Source organism: Symphalangus syndactylus, chromosome 7, assembly GCF_028878055.3.
Source record: "Symphalangus syndactylus isolate Jambi chromosome 7, NHGRI_mSymSyn1-v2.1_pri, whole genome shotgun sequence".
Taxonomy (NCBI): Eukaryota; Metazoa; Chordata; class Mammalia; order Primates; family Hylobatidae; genus Symphalangus; species Symphalangus syndactylus.
Genome location: NC_072429.2, coordinates 141,371,799 through 141,390,607, shown reverse-complemented (window position 1 = coordinate 141,390,607; position 18,809 = coordinate 141,371,799). Strand labels below are relative to the sequence as shown.

At 65.5% G+C, this 18,809-nt stretch overlaps 1 protein-coding gene across 6 annotated transcripts in view; it reads right to left on the bottom strand.

Annotated features, from left to right (window-relative positions):
- The window catches only part of ADGRB1 (adhesion G protein-coupled receptor B1), a 98,219-nt gene extending 81,503 nt beyond the window's left edge, over positions 1–16,716 (bottom strand). For all 6 annotated transcript variants that reach the window (XM_055287433.2, XM_055287441.2, XM_055287434.2 and 3 more), the window contains exons 1-2: positions 16,630–16,716; positions 1,834–2,836 (exon numbers count right to left, since the gene is read on the bottom strand). In XM_055287433.2, the coding sequence (XP_055143408.1) occupies positions 1,834–2,617 (784 nt within the window). In that variant the 5' untranslated portion in view covers positions 2,618–2,836; positions 16,630–16,716. The remainder of the gene's footprint in view (positions 1–1,833; positions 2,837–16,629) is intronic.
- Positions 16,717–18,809: the final 2,093 nt, after the last annotated feature.

Below are 18,809 nucleotides of genomic sequence, written 5' to 3'. Positions count from 1 at the left end.
ACACTGGGCCCAGTCCTCCTGCAGCCTCCCACCTCCCAAACCGTCCACCCCCCATCTCTACTCCCTGAAAGAGCCGTCCATACTCTACTTCGTTCTCTCCCCAGTCCCCCTCAGATGCTCATCCCTGCCACACCACAGAAGCCGCCCTCGCCAAGGCCACAGTGACCTCCACTCTGCCTGGTGGGGGCTTGGTCCTCAGTCCCTCCCACCCAGCCGCTGGCGGCACCTGACCCAGCTGATGTGCCCACCTGTCCTGACACAGCATGACCACTTGGCTTCCTGGCCCCCCACTGCCCAGGGGCGCTGCCTCCCTCCTCCTCGGGCCACTGGAGGGGTGGGCCGAGCCTCACGCCTGTCTCTCCTTCCCCTGGCCCCTCTCTAGCCCCACTCATGGCCTCACAGAGGCTTCTCATCTGGGATCCATGGCCCCGCGTTGTGGGTAGAACCATGCTCCAGCATAACTGGCTTCCTTTGTAGCTCTGCACAGCCTATTTTGTGACTTCAAACACAAAATTCGGAGGAAGAGTCCACAGGCCTCACTGGCCCCAGAGAAGTCAAGGCTGCTGGATACCCCTAAGGGTCCCATTGCCCCAAGATGGCCTCCAGCCTCGAGCACACAGCCCGGCCTCACCCCCAGACACCTGATGTATGCAGTCAGCCCCTGCCTGGCATTGCAAACTGAAACCCCTCCAATCCCCCAATCTTCCCAGATGCTAACACCAAAACCCTGGGCTTCCTTTTCTTTCTTGCATGTCACCCGTCAGCAAGGGGTCTCCATGCCCTAGGTGTGTATGGGACCCATCTCCTGCACTGAGGCCCACTGGGCCCCCACAGGGCTCTACCCCGAGGACCCTGCTCCTATGCATGCTCCTGTCTCATTAGCAGGAAAAGCCAGTGTCCCAGAGGCTGGCAGCCCCACAGGACTGGCCCCTGCCCCTCTGTGCTCTCCGGGCACAAAGCCGCCCAGGCCTCTGCACTTGCCGTTCTCTGTTCCTGGCATGAGGTTCCCCCACCTCTCCCAGAGCTTTGAGCAAGGTCCCTGGTCCTCGCAGCCTCCCTGACCTCCAGGTACAATGGCAACCCTGCCATGAGGGGCTAGCCCTGCCCGGTTCTTGTGCAAGGCTCTCATCGCTGCCCGAGGCCCGGCTGCTCGTGTCTTCTTGCTTAGGGCCTTCCTCTCTGCCGTACGCAGCTGCCTGAGAGCAGGGCTCTGGAGGATCTTCACTGTTGCAGCCCCGGCCCCGGCACCTAGAGCGCGTGGCAGATGTGATTCATCCACCCAGAGCATACTCAACCCGAAACCTCATCTCCTGACCACGTCTCACAGAGCCCACCTGCCGACCTTTCCACGCAGCCCGAGTCCCCAGGACCATCATCCATCCCCAGAGGCTCCTGCAGCCCCAGCCCCCGGCCGCTGCAGCCTCTGGCCCATTAAAGTTGTCCTGCCGGAGAGAAAGGGCGGGCCCTCTCCCAGCCGGGAGGATGACCCTTTCCCATCCTGGAGGGAATTAGGCCTTCAACACTCAACAAGCACCCGCCGTGTGCCCGGGCTGGCCCTGCACACCTGCAGTGACCTTCACTCTTACTCCGTGCACAGGTGGATGGAGCAGGCGCCTGGGAGGGTGCCAGGGTGCACGCTTCCCAGACAGCGGTGCTAGCAGGGCAGCCCTGAGGAAGAAGACCCTGGCCCACCGCCCCTGCCCACCCACCTCCGCCTGTCCGCCCACCTCCTCTGTCCGCCCACTTCCCCACATCCGCCCGCCTCTCATGTCTGCCCACCTCCCCCTATCTGCCCACCTCCCCTGTCCAAAGGTTTCCCCGCCAGTCACTCACCTGTGACGCCGTGCCCGCCCCGGTCCTGGGTCAGGCTGGTGAGGCAGTTTTCAGGGCCACCAGCCGCCGCATCTCTCAAGCAGACATCCCCGCGAGGGGCCAGGGGTCCCGTGGCAGGGCCGCCCGTCTCACCGCCCAGGCAGGCGCAGGGGGTCTGCATGATCCCGCAGGGGTGCGAGCTGCGGCTACCGGCCAGACACGCGTCCAGCCAGCGGCACAGCATCTGGCAGGCGGCACGGCTGGGGTTGCGGTTCCCCACCACCAGGTACTCCACGGAGAAGTCGTCGCTGGGGCCTGGCGGCCCGGCCCGGGGCCGCAGTTCGTCGTCCTGGGGCGGCTGCTGGCGCCGCATCTGCAGGAACTGCTTGCTGGCCTGCAGGAAGGCCAGGGGTGCGGAGGGGTCGCAGAGCCGCAGCACCTCGTCGAAGCTCTCCACGCCCAGGTAGGTGCGCGTGGACTCGAGAAAGGAGTCGAACTGGTAGGTGCGGACGCGGCCGGGGCCGCTGCAGGGCACTGGCGCCTTGGCCACCTTCATGTAGAGAGTGTAGCGCCGCGGGTCCGGGTTGCGCAGCGTCCAGGAGCAGCGCGAGGCGTTGGCCGGGAACACGGCGGCCGCCGAGAAGTAGCCGAAGAACTTTCCCTGCACTAGCGTGGCGCACGGCTCGGGCCCGGGCCCTGCGTCTACTCCGGCGGCCGCCCGCGCGCGGCGTCCCAGCAGCAGCAGTAGCAGCAGCAGCGGGGCGAGGATCCAGACGGGGCCCGGGGCGGCGGCCTGGCCCCTCATCCTAGCTCGCGGGGCCGCCGGGGTTCCGCGGGCTGGGCAGGCAGGCGCGGACCAGACCTTGACATGCCAGGGTCCGGCGGCGGGCAGGGCCGGCCCGGTGGGGGCAGGGAGGCGGGGCAAGGGTGGGACGGGAGAGGGCCCCGCTTCAGGTGACAGAGAGGGCAGCAACGGCTTCTAAAGTCCAGGGCCCTGGTGCCAGCCTGTGGCCACCAGCAGCAGCTGGAAGAGAAAGAGCAGAGGGTCAGAGTGAGCCCCTGGGGAGACGTGGGCTCTGGGCATGGGGGTGGGCTCTCTCAGAGGAGGCAGCTCAGCCTGCTACCAGCGAGGGCAGGAGGACTTTGGGCCACAGACACAGGCCCTGGCACCCTCCCAGGCACCTGCTCCGTCCACCTGTCTGCCTGCCACTCACCAGCGTGACCACCTGCAGGGGCAGTGGCCCAGCTTGGGGAACAAAGTACCTCCGTCTCCACCCAAGCCTGAGCAGGGAGGGGCTGGCAGTCCACCTGGGGCTTTTGGCGGTACCCCTTTGCCCAGGCAGCCTGGCGTGGCTCCCGGGGGCCCTGGCCTGCCTGCCCACTCGCTCACCACGCTGTGCGTGGCTGCCCCCTGTGAGTGGAGGGTGTAGCTCTCTCAGGCTCTCTCTTTCCTGCTGACCTTGGTCCCGCCTCTCTAACCTTCCTCCTTCCCAGGAAGATTATGCAAACCCCATGGGAAGGGAAGTGGGCCCGGAGCATAAGAGAAAGGTTACTCGGGCCATTCCTCAGCCTCCCGTCTGGCCCCCGAGCCCTTTCTAAAGGCGTGGGGAGCAGGAAGGCGGTGCAGAGCCTCAACAGCAATGACTGAATCTTTGGGGTGAGGGGGGGTTCAGATTTGGTGCCCCCCAAGACTGCCCTCTGCAGCCTCCAGCAGCCTGTGCCCAGCTGGTGCTCCTGCCAGGAAGCTCTTTCGACCCTCCCACATGTGCCTTCGTGCCCTAAAGCTACAGCACAGGGCCTAGGGAGGGATGGAGGGGGGATGGAGCCACCAGGAGCCACCTCACCTCTGCCCTTCCTCTGCAAGGCTAGCATTACTTCCTATCATTCATGATGGGAAAACTGAGACACAGAGAGAATCCATAATTTACCCCTGTCACAGTGAGTGGGTGGGAGAACACATACATGAGCCCCAGGATGACCCCAAATTTGTGCCACCAGGAGACACCTCCCAGCTCCAGGAGAGGGCCCAGGTTGAGTGACTGCCCACTCACAGCGGCACGGGTGAGCAGAGGCACAGCGAAAGCCCTGGATCGGGGGCTGCCCTGGGCCCAGCGGGCATCCACCTCGCTGTGGACCTTGGCAAGCTCCTTCCGCCTACAGACCTCAGTCTCCTCACCACCCCCAAGGCCTCTGGCCAGGCCGTCCATCCCACCCAGCAGTTGCGCCAGTGCGGGAGGGAGGGGAGCTGTAGCCAGTCTCCCGCCCCCAGGCCACCCGGCCTCCTGGTGGGGATGCCTCCGCTCTGCTGACCGCGCAAATGCCGGTCGCCCGCCCACGGGACTTGCCGCTTCCTGCTGCCCGGGCCCAGCTGGCTGGCAACACAAGGTCGGTCACTGCTCTGCAGTCCCCTCCTGGCGTCCTTCCTGCACAGCCTTGTAGGCAGAGCAGGGAGCTGGGCCCAGGCAGCCTCGAGGCCTGGCCCCAGCCTGAGCAGAGGCTTTGAGCCCATGGGAGCCAGGAGGCCGGAGGCTGGACTCAGGCTGTGTTCCTGACTGTGGAGTGGCCTCAGACAAGTTTCTCACCACAAAGCCTCAGTTTCCCCATCTGTAAAGTGGGACGGGCACCCCACCGCCCTCAACAAGAGGTTAAGAGCTGGGTGGGGGAATTTTAGCCAGGGGGGTGCAGGAAGTGCTTCCAGCAGGGGGAGGAAGCTGGCTGGGGCTTCTGGATCTGGGGACAGACATGGCCCAACCTGGCCCTCTGTGGTCTCATTCCTGGCAAACATTCTGGGCTCCCAAGAGAAAATTTTTTTAAAAAGGGGCAAACCTACAAAACAATCTTCCCATCCTGGCGCCTTCATGGCAGACCTAGGAAGACGCCGCCATGTCCCTTGCCTCCTGCAAGCCCTCCTCCAGCCCTGCCCCCAGACACGCTTGGCTGCGTGGGCTTGGACAAGGCGTGGAAAAGCTGGGCTGTCCTGGACGCTCCCTCACCATCTCATGGAAAGGGAGCGGCTGTGGGCAGGTCCCACAGCCAGAAGGCCTCCCCAGCCTCACCTCGAGCTACAGTCCCGGGGTGAGCCCAGTCCTGGGTGAGTGTCGGCAGAGCCTGGCAGAGAGCGAGTCCCACCTGGTGCTGACCCCACGTGGCCTTGACTCCTCCACAGGCCAGCCAGCCTCACTGCCCCATATGCCCCTCCAAGTGCCAAGGAGGCCCCAGGCAATCCTGTTAGCCCTGACCCTGAGTTGTGTCACCCCCGACCCTGAGTTGGTGTCACCCCCAGATGCACCGCCTTCCCCCAGAGGGACGCGCGTAGCTCAAGATGCCAGGGCCCACCTCTCCCCTTCTCATCCCAGGCCCTGGCAGCTCCACCCCATAGCCTTCCCAGGGCGGGGCAGGTGCTGGGGGCCTGCGGTGCCAGGAGCGGGCACAGGAGCTGGGGTGTACAAGGACCAGCTGCTGGGGGCCTGCGGCTGGGCACAGTCTTTAGGGCCTCAGTCATCCCATCTGGAAACTCGTACAGCCTGGCAGCCCGGAAGGGGAGCGCAGCCTCATAAGCCCAGCTGGCCACGACGCGGCTGGTGTCTGCAACGTCGTGTGGACTGTGCAGGCCTGGGAGGGGTGTCCCAGGACAGGCTCTAGCTTGGTGAGAAAACACGGAAGAGTCCATCCCAGGTTCACAGGGAGATAGGATGTGTGCCATGCACTCTGTCACTGAGCCGCCCTGTTACAGATCCATTTTACAGACGGGCATGCTGAGGTCCGCAGAGGGGCCATGCCTTGGTGGAGGTTCACAGCCGGTACCGGGCGCCTGAGCCTGGAATCCAGCTCAGGCCTGCGGGTCACCGCCCATGCTGTCTGCACAGCATGGCCCAGCATGGCCCCAGAGCAGGTAGATGAGGGCCTACTCCTGCCCTTGAGAGCTGAGCCGAGTGGAGGCCTCCTGGCATCCCCTAGGGCCCTGGTATCACTGGTCGCCCCTCATTGTCACCAGCTCACTCCACGCCTTGAGCCCTCTTAGGGTATGAGGCCCACCCTGTAGGCAAGAGGTGGCAGAGGGGATCAGAAGCAGCCAGTGCCCCTATCAGAACCGCCCCTTAGAAGGCCCACTCTGGCAGTACTGGGGTCACCCTGGGGGTGATGGTGAGGGAGTGGCATGAGGGCCAGGAGTGGCCATGGGGAAGGAGAGTCCTCAGGAGGTGGAAGGGGGAGGCCCCAGCAACAGCCAGGCATGGAAGCTGCGCACGGCCCACTTCTGGCCTGGAGAGGGAGGAGGTAGGAGGCACCTGCAGGGAGGAGGGGCTGAGGGCCAGGCAGCGCAACTGCCCAGTGCCCTGGCAGGGACCTGGGGCCTCGGCAGATTGTCTCGGGGCCAGGAGATGGCCCAGAAGTGCCCATCCCTGGGATTCTTAAACCTTGAAGCCCTGGGGTTCCACAGGAGGGACCACAGGGGCCATCAGCAAGTCACGGGGGTGTGGGGAGGGAGGGCTCAGGTTACTTCCCGGCTCCCCAGCATCCCCTAGAACATCTCAGACTGAGCTGCTCCCCTCCCAGGCTTTGGGAGAGGCCGTATTGGCCAGAAGGACTGCCCAGCTGACATGAATTTGAGACCCACAGAACTGGCCCAACCCTGCCTTTTCTGGCTGCGCCACTGGGCAGCGCTGGGCAGGAGCCCAGGCCATTGTCTTGGCTGATGGCCCCTGAGCCTGCCAGTGGGCACGGGCCTCCCCACCTGCCACACTCACCCCCTGCCCTGCCCCCAGCAGACCCACCCATCTCTGAGCCAGCTGAGGTCTCCTGCACCTCTCCTGCCCGCCACCCTCCAATGGGGCCACCCCAGAGCCTTCTCACACCAAGGCAGGCCCAGGCGGGCAGAGAGCTGGCCAAGGCCGGGGGCAACCAGGGACCATCTCCTCAGGCTCCTGTCCCCCCATGCCAGGCCCGAGCCGGGCACTGCAGCCCAGGTCACAAGGCTGCAGTGTTGGCCGACAGTCTAGCTGAGACGGGGTGGGTTGTGCAGGGGAGACTACTGATCCTTCCTGGCACCCAGGGTGGCATCCTGGAGGAGTCAGCGCCTGAGTGGGGCTCTGAGGATGAGTGAGTCCCTCTGCCTGCTGGGGGCAGGGGCGGGTCTGTGTAGTGTCTGGGCCAGGAGGAAGGTCAATGCAGGCAGGGTCACAGGAGACTTCCAGAGGGCAAGTGGTGGAGGGGCTGGTGGCCCCTGCTGAGATTTGGAGGGGGAGAAGCAGATGTGTGTGTGTCAACGTGTGCACGAGTGCATGGGCATGTGTGCACACGTGTGTGCCCAAGTGCATATGTGTGTGCATGTGTTCCTGTGTGCATGTGAGTGTGCGTATGTGAGCATGAACACACACATGCAGCACATTTATACAAGGCCACGTGGCAGTGGGACAGCCTGGGCTTAGTGCTGTACTTGCTGGGATGTGAGGGCAGCGGGGACAGAGATGGGGCTGGGAGAGGAGGGTGTGCCCCAGAGGGTGCGTTTAGCCAGAACCACAGTCACAGCCTTGGAGAAAGGGGTCCAGGCCTGAGGCCAACAATGGCTCCACCCTGGGGCAGCTGCTATGGTATCTGCACAGCTGTACCTCTGGCCTCGGCTCCCCTGGGCTGGCTCACCCTCCTCCCCTCGGCCACACCAGCTCCCAGGTCCTCTCAGTTGGGAGGATCCCCCGGGGGCCCCAGGGGTTGGACCTGGCCCTGGTCCCTCAAAATCCATGCTCTGTGCTTCTCCGTCAGGTGCGTTGATTTCCCCAGCAGGCTTTTCCAGCCTCATCCTCCAAAGGCGTGCTCCGTGCAGCAGTCAGGGACCCTGAAGATTGAGGCCGGGCTGACCCCTGAGCCCACCCCATGCCAGGCCTCCACTATGAGGACAGAAAGCTCTGGGCATCCAGGCCACAGGTGACAGGGTGGGAGAGGCTCATGGGCTGCCCCCATTGCTGGGGAACCAGTGTGGGCGTTGGCCACTCCTGTCTTTAAGTGTTACAATTTAATGGCAAAACTGTCATCAACTCTCTTGCAGAGAGTGGGCGATTGTCTTGGACCCTGAACCACAGGCCACTTCTCTGGTCATTGGTTTCCATATCTCGGCCTGGGTAACAGCAGCTCCCGTTACCCACTGCCCCTCAGCTTCCCAAGGCCAGTGACCAATTACCAGCAAAGCCCTCACAGGTTCCTGCCTTTCTCATCACCTTCCCCAGGGTGAAACTGCCCTTGTTGTCAGGACGTACTTTTTGGTGTCTAGCCCCCATCCCTCCTGCTGCAGAGGAGGCTGGCCAGCTTCTGCGAGGTGGCCTCAGGGAGGGCAGGGGGTGCCGCCGGTCTCTGGGCAGAGGTGACAGGGTGAGGGCCTGGGCTGGCAGACAGGGGACCCAGAGATGTGGGGCAGCAGGAGCCACGCTGGGCCGGGGAGCAGGGTTGGGAGCCACAGCGAGGGGAAGAGGGCACCAACGTTCACTACACACTGACCGCAGGCCAGCACCGGGCCTGAGGTTATACACGAACCTTCAATCTCACAGCTTCTGCATGAGGTGGGCGAGGCAGTGACCCCCATCACAGACACCCTCAGACGAAAGGCACGGCACCCGCCTCCCGCCACCATCCTGCACCTGTGCAAACTGCACACACACACCCCACCCTGCCACCAGGCCTGGGTTCCAATCACACCCTGCACCTCGGTTTCCCCACCATCCAACCCGGGGCGGTGGATGCTGTTCAAGGCCCTTCTCTCAGGGGCACTGGGGCTCCCTCCATGAAGCTCGGCACCCCATGCCCACTCTGGGTCCAGTCCACACCGGACAGACCCGACCCTGGGCCCAGTCCTCCTGCGTCTCCTCCCCGCCCACCCCAGGCCACCAATGGCATCCCCAGACACCAGCCACAAAAGGCACTCTGTTGTCCTGCCGGCCCTCTGAACAGTGCCCGCCTGTGTGTCCTGAGAAAAGGCTGCACGGGGGGAGGGGCGGGGTGGGCGCCCTCGGCACCGACTGCCCAGGGGGCTGGGAGGCAGACGGCTGGCCTTCCCCCCTCAGGGTGCCCACGGCCCCCATTAAAGCGGCCTGGTACCGGAAGCAGAGGCAGCACCGTCCCCCGCCTGTGAGGTCCTGGCAGGGCCCCTGACATGGGCCCAGGACAACTTATTTGCGTGTCTCGGGTTCAGAGCCATGAGAAGTGGGCCAGAGAGTCGGGGACTAGCCAAGTGGAGGAGGGTGTGCCAAGATAGCCTCCCCCGACACGGTGACCCCCAGATGCCACCTGCCCTACCCCAGCTTGTGCCAACCACACCCCCACTGGCCAACCTGCGGGGTAGCTAAGCCTGTAGAGAGCCCAGGTCACGTGCCACCCACAGCAGAGGCAGGCCGGGGAAGCCTCTCTTAAGGGTGGGCAGGGCTGCCATCAGGGTTGGACTCCCTGGAGGTGGGCCCCCAAGGGCGTGGGAGCCCACCATGTTCACAGGGCCTGCCAGGCCCAGCCCCACCCAGCTGCCTGGGCACAGGGGTGCCCAAAGAATCTGGCCAGAGCCGCTGGCGGGAAGAGAAAGGCCCTTCTTACAGAGACCACTGTAGGGCTGAGGCAGAAAGGGCCCTGTCCTGTGCCAAGCTCCACTCTGACCAGCCCTGTGATCTGCCCTGGCACACAGACTTTCATCTGACCCCCCCACCTGCAGAAGGCAAGGTGATCGCAGCCTGCAGTTCCCCAGACATGGATACAGGCCCAGAGGGACCGACCGGCCCCCAGTGACTCCAGGGGAAGATAGGAGCTGTGTTACCCCTCATCCCACCCAGCTGTCCCAGACCACCTTGGCCCGGCGTCAGAGGCCAGCTTTCCAATGGCCCTCAGACTCCAGGCCTCACTGCACCTCTTATAGTCTAGGGCTCATCACCCCAAGCCACCTGCAGGCCCTAAAGATGCACCCTGTGCTGAAGCTCCTCTGTCCCTGCCCTGCTGCTCTGAGGTCCCAGGCACACCCTGGGGCCAGTCCGAGGCCAGAGTGAGGAGGGCTGCCTTGCCTAGGAGTTGTCCTCGAGGGCAGGGCTGCCCGGCCAGGCTGGTGAGCCCCTAGCAGCAGTATGGGGACCTGAGGAGGAGGCAGCACTCAGCCTGGACTCCAAAGTGGCTGGTCTCCTGGCTCGAGGACCCCTGGGAGGAGGCTGTACCCCAGGAGCAGGCCCCAACCCAGGCCTCCACCCCACCACAGCAGGCAGGCAGTTATGTGGCAATGGGGAGGAACAGCTGCAGCCAGGGCCCAGCATCGGGAGGAGCGAGACCGAGGGAGAGAGTAGGTGTGTCCAGCAGGTGAGCAGCCTCGGCGCAAGGAGGGGCTGGAGGATGCATGTGTGGCTGTGTGCGCTGCACATATGTGTATGTGGTGATGAATGCAAGTGAAAGCTGTGCAGGTGTGAGCGGTGTGTGTGTGAGCGAGTGTGGGGAACAGAATGTGTGTGTTCCGGCTGAGTTGCATACGTGAGTGTGCACATGTGGCATGTGTGCTTTGGGGGGAGTGAGGAAGTGTGTGCACATGCAGGGTGTGTGCATGCTCCTTTTGTGAGTTATTACAAGTGTGTGTGCACACTGTGCAAGGGCTGTGTGCACATGCATGTGTGCAGGTGTATGTGAGCAAGTGTGTGCACACAGAGTGAGGCGCCAGCATGTGGGTCTGCACACGTCTTTCAGGTGTGCGAGGGGCGAGGCGGGTCTGTGTGTGCATCTGGCTGCGCTGTGGTGAGAGGAAGGCTTTCTGGAGGAGCTGCCCGTGAGATCTGGAATGGGCACAGGGACAGGCTCTCTGGGGCTGGGGAACAGGGAGGGGGTGCAGAGTGCAGGGGCTCTTCTCCTCCTCCCTGAATCCCATTCCTTTTCCCTGGGGCTCTGAAATCCCACTGAAATGCGTTCCTCTGGGGTGGCCATTACCCCCGAGCTGGAACTGGGGCCTCACCAAGACTTGCCTGGACAGCCCTACCTCTCCCTGGCACTTCACAGGCGCTACCCTGGACGCTCTGACACTCTCCAGGACCAGCAGGTAGGGCCACCCACCCTCCTGTCACAGAGATGCCAACTTAGCCTCAGAGAGGTGCTGGCCCAAAGACCGACCGCATGCCCCCAGGGCCCAGGAGGATGGGCCGGGATTCATGGTGGTTGGGGGTGGGGTGTAGGCTTGCAAGCCTCCTTCCCCGCCTCGCACCCAGGCCAGTGCCCAGCCAGTGCCATCTTCTCAGCCTCCTGGCCGCTCCTCTGCATTTCTTACTTCAAGGACCCCTCAACCACGTCTTAGTCAAGAGTCAGCACCCCCAAAACTGGCCCACAGCTGAGTGAGGAGTGGGGGACAGGCATCAGGACACAGGTTCTGTCTCATCTCAAGGTCCACCCCAGTCTCTGAGCTCCCAGTAATCCCTGGGTCCTCCTGACCTCAGCCGCGCTGGGCCGGGACAGCTCAGTTGCCTGGTGGGCTGCAGGGGACCAGCCGGCCGCATGCTCCTCTCCCAGGAAGGCAAGTGGCTGGGGGCCTGACAGCGAAGCTGCAGAGAGGACTTCTGCTGTGCCCTTCCCCTGACCAAGCCCCAGAGAGGGATGCCCGAGAGAACAGAACACCACAAGCAGGAGGACCACCATGGGGCCAGTGAAGGAGACAGGAGCCCAAGGTGGGGGCCGAGGTGTTGAGGGAAGTGGCTGTGAGGGGTGTCCAGGTGCTGCTGAAGCGAGTGGGAGTGATGGGGGGAAGGTGTTTGCTGGCTTTGGTGTTGGGGATGGAGGTGGGGTCAGATAGGAACGATGGTGCAGTGTGGTGCTGGCGGCAGAGTGTGGCTGAGGTAGCCTCGGGGGCAATGGTGGTGGGGGTGATGGGGTGGGGTGAGATGGTAGGGGGGCAGTCAGGGTGCTGGTGTCAAAAACGAGGGTGCTGCTGCTGGTGATGAGGACAAGGGACAGAAGGGTTGAATGTGTGCATGTTTGTGTTTGTGAAACCCATGCAGGGAAGGAGGGAGGAGGGGCAGAGGTCTCCACCGCTCCATCCAGGCAGGGTAGCCCCGAACAACAGAGCCTGCAACAGGGGTGGCAGGAGGCGAGGGGACCAGGGCTTTGTGGAGGAAGGAGGCTAGTCCTTTGGTACTGATCCTCAATTAACAGAAATGAGTTAGTATGAAAAAAGAAGAGAGAGGGAGGGTGGGGCAGGAGTGGAGACGTCTGGAGCCCCCTCCTCAGCGGCATGTGCTTTGCAGGGAAGGGGGATCCTCACCTTAACGCCGAGGAGTGGAGCACAGATGAGGAAAGGAGGCGCCGGGGCCTGATGAAGGTCACAGAGCAGAATGCAGGGCCAGCACCCCCTGGGTCCCACTGCCAGTCCCTGCCTGCGGGGGCCTCCCTGCCCCCTCCCTGGACATGAACATCCAGGCTGTGTCTTCTGGATCGTGCGGTCTGTAGGTCTGAACCTCCCCTCCTTCCCCTCTGCGTGTGTAGACAGGAACACATCGTGGGGCGGGGGTGCCATGTGCACCCGTGTGCACCTCACGATGTGCTTGTGCTGACCGGTGTCCTCGTGAGCCCACAATGGGACACAGGTTTTCGGGCGGTGGCACCCTGGAGTTCCGTGTTTCTTGCCTTTGTGGGGACATGCGTGCCTGCTCTGGGTGTCTGCCTGCGCCTCACACCGGGGTGTGTGTTGGTCTTGGGTGGCATCAGGGCTGGCTGCCGCCCACTGTGATGAATGTGGCATGCGTCTTGTGCAGTGCAGCTGTGGGCGTGGCAGCGGCACTCAACAGGCTGTGCACTCAGCCTCCTGACGGGCCTTATGACCTGCGGCCCATGGGGCGCCCCATCTCTTTGGCATCCCCATCAGGCCAAGCCACCAACCCCGTTGAAGACCCTCCTGTGGCTCCTGACAGCAGCTCCCAGCACATGGGCCAAGACCTTCGGGGCTCAGGTCTGGCCCCGACCCCTCTGCAGCCCGGTCCTGCCTCCCACCTTCCTCTCTAGCTCTGGTCTATTTCTCACACCCGCACTATGCGCTGCCCCAGGGCCTTTGCACTGCCGGCTCTTCCTTCTGCCCCGACCTCTGACCCCTTCATCACCCACCCACCTGCCCTCCCGTGGGACACCTCCTGGGTGAGCCCCACTTCTAGGCTTCTGTAGGCTGCCTTCTTGCACTCCGCAGAGCCTCCTTGGCAGAGCTGGTCAGGGGCTCTTTCCTGCATATTCGCGCACCTTAGTGCTTGGGGGAGGGGGGGATTGCACAGGACCACGCCCTCCCCCTTGCCCCCTGCCCTGCTCCCAGTGCGAGGGTGTTCACATGGGCACCCACGCGTCTAGTGAGTGCCACTTCCTCTGTGTGCACGCCGGCTGTCTACAGGGGGATCCCAGGCCTGTGCGTGTTTACCCAGAAGTCACAGCTCTGCTGATGGCGCAGCTGCAGCCAGGGAGGCCGGAGGCTTCCAGAGGACAAAGGGAGGGCGTGGGCTCGCGGACCCGGAGGGGTTAACAATACCCTCCAGGTTCCGGGTCTTTGCTGGGGGTCGGGTGTTTGAGCTTTCCTCCCAGGGGTCCATCCCGTGCACACAGAGCAGACCCGGGGGCAGCCCAGAGCCACAGCCGACGGTAAAACGGGGTTTGACTAAATCCTGCCATCCGGGGCCACACCGGCGCGAGACCCGCCCCCGTCACGCACACACATGTGCAAGTCTGCATGCCTGCACACACGTGCCCCCAGCCTCCCGGACGGGTACGCACGTGCATGCGCGCCACACATGGACACCAGCACGGAAACGCGCGCTCACGCCAGCGCACCGCACACGGGGACCGGGCCGGGCCGGCGAGGGGGGCTCTGGCCGAGACGCGAGGCGCGTCACGGGACCCGGCGGCGGGAGCGGACGGCGCGCGGGCGGGCGGGAGGGAGGGGGCGGCCGGGGCTGCCCAAGATGGGGCCGGAGCCGCGGGCCAGGCGCGGAGGAGACGGAAGGGGCGGGCAGGGCCGCGCGGGCGCGGTGCGGGCGCCCTCTCCCGGCAGTCAGCGGCAGCGCGCCGGCCCTCCGCCCTCCGCCACTGCGGCCCCGCGCCGGCCGCCTGGGCCTGGAGCCCCGCGTCGTCCCCGGAGGACGGGCACTGCGCCCCACGACCCACTCCCGGAGGCGGGGTCGGGCCGGCCAGGGGCGGAGGGCGCCGCAGGAGGCTGCTAGGACCCCGAGCGCTTGCTTAGCCTTCCCTGGGGCCCTTCATGCCCGGCCCCGCGGCTGTGTCCGCAAGCGCAGATGGTCTCGGGACCCAGGCCGCCCTGACGCCGCAGACCCAGCACGCTGCGGACCCGGCACGTTGGATCTCGGGACTAGCGCGGAGGGTCGGGGGCTGGAAGGGATCCGAGAGCAGAGCCCGCGCCCCCATTTCACGGACGCGGCCACAGAGGTCCGAGAGGGGCCGGAGCCTGCGGGAGAGGAAGGGCCTCCGAGGGCTCCACAACTTGGCTGCGCCCCCTCCCTAGCCCGGGATCCAGAGGAGTGCTGCCTGAGGCCGAGGCGACGAATCGCCCCCTATCCGCCCCCGCGCGGGACCCCGGCAGGAACAAGCGCCCTTCCCTGGGATCGGAGGCGGCAAACTCCCGGCTCGAGCCCTCAGCGCAGCGCCCACCCGCGGAGCCGCGCGCCTCTCAGGCGCATCCCTGGGCTTCGCGGCTCGGCCCTCAGCCGCCGGGGCTCCCGGGCCAGCCTTCTGCCCCCAGATCGAGGCGCAACAAGTCTGAAAGCAGCGCCAAGGAGCAGCTAGCGAGCCGAAGAGAGGGCGTGGGGCGCCGGGCGCTCCGGGATCCCCGAACGAGCGCAACGTCCGCCTCCGGGGACCGGGCGCGGGCGGCGGGCGCGCAGGACTGACTCGGCGGGCTGCCCACACCCCCTTCCAAGGCCCCGACTGTGCGCGGACGGGGGCGCGCCCAGGAACCCCCGCCCCCTCCTTCGCCTGCTTGACCTTGCTGGGTACTCAAAGCCGGACTCGGCGGCACCCCGGCGTGCGGGCGCAGAGTTTCGCTGCCGCCCACGGGAGGGAGCGGCTCGACCTCCCTCGTTGCCTCCTCGGCAGCCGGGGTCGCAGAGGAGTGTAAGGCATGAGGGTTCTAGGAGACGTGACAGTCGCCTCCCCAGACCCCACACACCGTATACCACCTCCCTCTCAGATAGAAAAGGGACCCAGCTCCCCTTTCCCCCGCCTCCGCCCGCGCGGCCTCTGCTGTTCCCCCGCGGCGGCTCTCGCTCCAAGGGGGCGTGTGTTTGTGTCTGTGGGGAGAGCACCGAGGGTCTCCGTGGCTTCCCAGGGTGGAGCGGGAGAGCAGACCTCCCAGCCCCCTCCCCAACACAAACGCCAAGCGGCTCCTCTGGGGCGGGAGTGCAAGCCCCCTACCCGCCCACACGCCTTCCTGCCTTTCAACTACTCCGGAGTTGCAGCCCAGGAATCTGTGCCCCAGACCCGGAGGAAGAACGCGGGGAGGTCGCAGCGGGGACGGGTGCTGAAGGAAGGCTGGCTTAGGGCTCTTCGGGTCCCAGCCTGGGCGCCTGCGCTCCAAGAAACTTAGAAGCCCAAAATAAAAGTGGAAAGGGGTAAGGTGCCCAGCGGCCTGGGGCTGGGGTGCCAGATTAGGCGTTCTCTTCAGGCTGCCGGGGAGTGGCCAAGCAGGAGCCGCCGCGGCCAGGAGGAGGGACCCGGGCTCGGAGCCGCAGCCTCCGTCAAGCCCTCCCGGTCGCATCGCTTCGCGGTGATTCTCAGCTCCGCCGCCCCCTCCCGAGGCCGGAGGCGCTCTGTACGTCGCCCAGGGGGCCGCGGGGACCTAGGGAGAGGGCTCCTGGCCGGGTCCAGAGCCCCCAGCCTCCCCAGGAGGGGGCGGGGGCCGTGCTCGTTCCTCGAGGCAGCTCCGCGCGGCTCCTAGCTAGCGCGGCGGCGGTGGAGGGCCGGCGGCCTCTGCTCACCGGGGACGCGGACTCGGGAGTGCTCGGCGCCCGGGAGTGCTCGGCGCTTGGAGCGGAGATGGCACAGGGCCGGCCCAAAGTTGAGAGCGGCTTATCCGCGCGGCCTGTCCGACCCAGTGGAAAGGTAGACAAGGAGGGAAGAGCGAGGGCGTTCGCGTGGGGGTGGGGGGCGCAAAAATAGCCCTCCGCCCAAAGTGGGGGAGAGTACGTCCAGGGAGTCTCCACCGCCAATGCCAGGTCTACAGGCGAGGGCTTCTACGGGCGAGGGCTTCGAGAAGCAGTCTGAGGTTTTCTCCTGCCTGCCCCGGGCTCTGTGCGTGGGGGGAGGACGTCTCGGGCCCCTACAATTTCTGTAGGGGGCCCTGGACGTGATTAGCAGGAGGGGGACACGCTCGGGGGCTCTCCGGAGCCTGCTGCGTCTATGTGTGGCTGTTGCGGGCCCTGGGGGGCTCCCTTAGACCCCCGCCAGCGTCTGTGTGTGCTGGGGGTACAGCGGGAACGCCCTCCCTAGCCTGCCCTGTGCATGTGATGAGGAGGGGTGCCAGGCTGTGGTGTGTGGATGGGGAGGAGGCGAGCAGCGCCGAGGAGCCTCTCCTGCGTCCAGGGTCGCCCCCTCCTCAGCCTGCCCAATGCGGGCTCGCGGGGACCTGCCACATTCCATCGCCACCGCTGGAGGAGGCAGGGGGCTGAGGGGGTAGGGGGTGGGGGTCCAAACTCCTGAGCTCTGAGCGCAAAACCTCGGAGCTGCGAAGCCCCAAACGGCGAAGTTAGGAAGTCTGGGCGCCCGCCCCTCCCCCGACCCCCTCCCGCCCTCGCTGAGCCCCCACCCGCCGCGCCCCCAGCCCCCCGCCGGAGCCTTCCTTACCTTCCCCAGCAGCAGCGGCCCCGCCGGCGAGGACTCGATCCGCCGAGTTGCAAATCCCCGCGAGCGCCTAGCGTCGCCGGCGGCCGAGCCGGGCGCCCGACCGGAGGTGGGGGGGCTCCTCCAGCCGCCGCCGCCCCCGGCCCGCTCTGGGCCTCGCCGGGACGCCCCCTGGAGCGCACCCGCCGGCGCACGCAGGCCCCCTCCCCTTCCCCCGCGCCTGCGGGAGCCCCTCGGGCGCCCGGAGGGTCCGGATGCCCGCGCTGCGGACGATGCTGGGCGCGCGGGCCCGGGCCGGGCCAGGACGCGACGCGGCCGCCTGTGCTCCCGGCTCGCCGGCTCCGCGCTCGCTCCGCCGGGGCCGCCGCCAACGCCGCGCCCGCCGCCGCCGCCTGCGCCCGCCGCTCCCTCTCCGGCCGCCGCCGCCGCTCCGCTCCTCTCGCCTGCCCGGCTCTTCTCGCCTTTTTTCCCCTTCCTGGTGGGGGGGGGGGCGAGCCGAGCCGAGCCGGGGGCGGGGCGGCGCGGGGAGGAGGAGGAGGAGGCCGAGGACGAGGAGAAGGAGGAGGAGAGAGGCGAGAGCTGCTTCCCCCCACCCGGCTGCCGGCGCTCCCCAATCTCTCGCTCTCTGAAACTGGATCCCGAATCGGGAGCCAGAGACTGCATTACGGATTACATCAGGCTTTATAGAGCTTCCAGATCACACATTAGAGGGGGAGCGCGAGCGGGGGGCGGGGGCGTGGGGGGAGGGGAGCGAGATAAGGGGGGGCGGATAAAATGCACACACGCGCGCACACCTAGGAGAGCCCGGTGCCTGCCCCGCGCAGCAGAGAAGCCAAGAGTTGGGTCCCTGCTCTCGGCCTTCTCCAGGAGCAGGGGAGTGGCCCCACTGGCTGGCTGGATGATGGATGGTGGACGGCAGGACGGACACACAGATGAATGGAGGGAAGGAATTGAGGGGTTGTGCCTAGGCAATGCAGGTGCGTGGGTGGATGGACGGTGGACGGATGGATGAGGTGGTGGGTGTAGATGGAAGTGGGGAGGACGGATGGATGGACAGATGACTGGGGAGCTGGCGGGAGGATGATGGGGATTGAGGGAAGAGATGGGTGAGGATGGATTGAAGGAAGAGATGGGTGAGGATGGACAGGATAGGTGGGTAAGTGGGTGGGCGGCACCCAGTGGAGGTCTGCTTGGCTGAAGGCTATGCAGGTGCAAGGACCAGACATGGATGGGGGTGAGAACGGGCTGAGTGGGGGATGGGCAGGAGAGAGAGTGGAGCCATAGACCCCTGACCCCATCCAAGAAGGTCAGAGAGTGGGGGCTGGGCGGGGACTGGGTAGGGCCAGTTGAAATGCTGGGCGGGCGGGGGGGGGTTGTCCAGTTCTTCCTCATGGACCCTGTGCTGAGAGACGCTGAGGGGAGTGGCTGGGGAAAGAGCCAGGAGATGGATTTGAAGGTGAGGTCAAACCCACCACTGACCCTGGGTGGCTGTCCCCAGGCACTTCCTGCCATTGTCACCATCCATCCTCCTTTGACTTGGTGACATGGGGGACCTCCCAGCCCCATATTCAGATTTTGTTCTTCATCAGCTGATGGAGATGGCCCCTTCGGCTGCCTTGGATCATCCACGGCCCCTCTTCTGCTTCCAGGACCGCTGGACAGGTACCCAGAGGGAGCCTTCCCAGAAGGAAGGACCTTGGAGAAGTGACTGCGGGATCCTTCTCCACCAAGATGCTTCTGCCTCAACCCCTTTCTGCTAGCTCTCAATGTGTGGTCCACTCTGAGCGCAAGTCCCCCTGTGTGGACGTCCAGCACTCTGCACACTGAACCATCTCAGCAGGTCACGCTGCTGCTGCTACCCAGGCCCGCCGTTGGCCTGGCTGCTTCTGTCAGCCCATCAGCCAGTCTCCACTGGGTACCACCACTGCCACCACCAACACGAATTCACAAGGACCGCCACCACCCCTACCCGAATGTCAGCACCCAACCCACTCTGGCCTCCCATGGCCCTCAACGGCAGTCACCACTGTCACAACACAGGTCACCAGGAGAGGAGGGAACTCAAGCCCACCGAGCCCCTGGGCATGGCGCACAGTTCGCCAGACACAGTCGTGTCCATATCAGTCCCCTCCTCAAGGCTGATCTGTGGCCAGGGCTCCTAAGGGTGTCCAGAGGGACTGGCC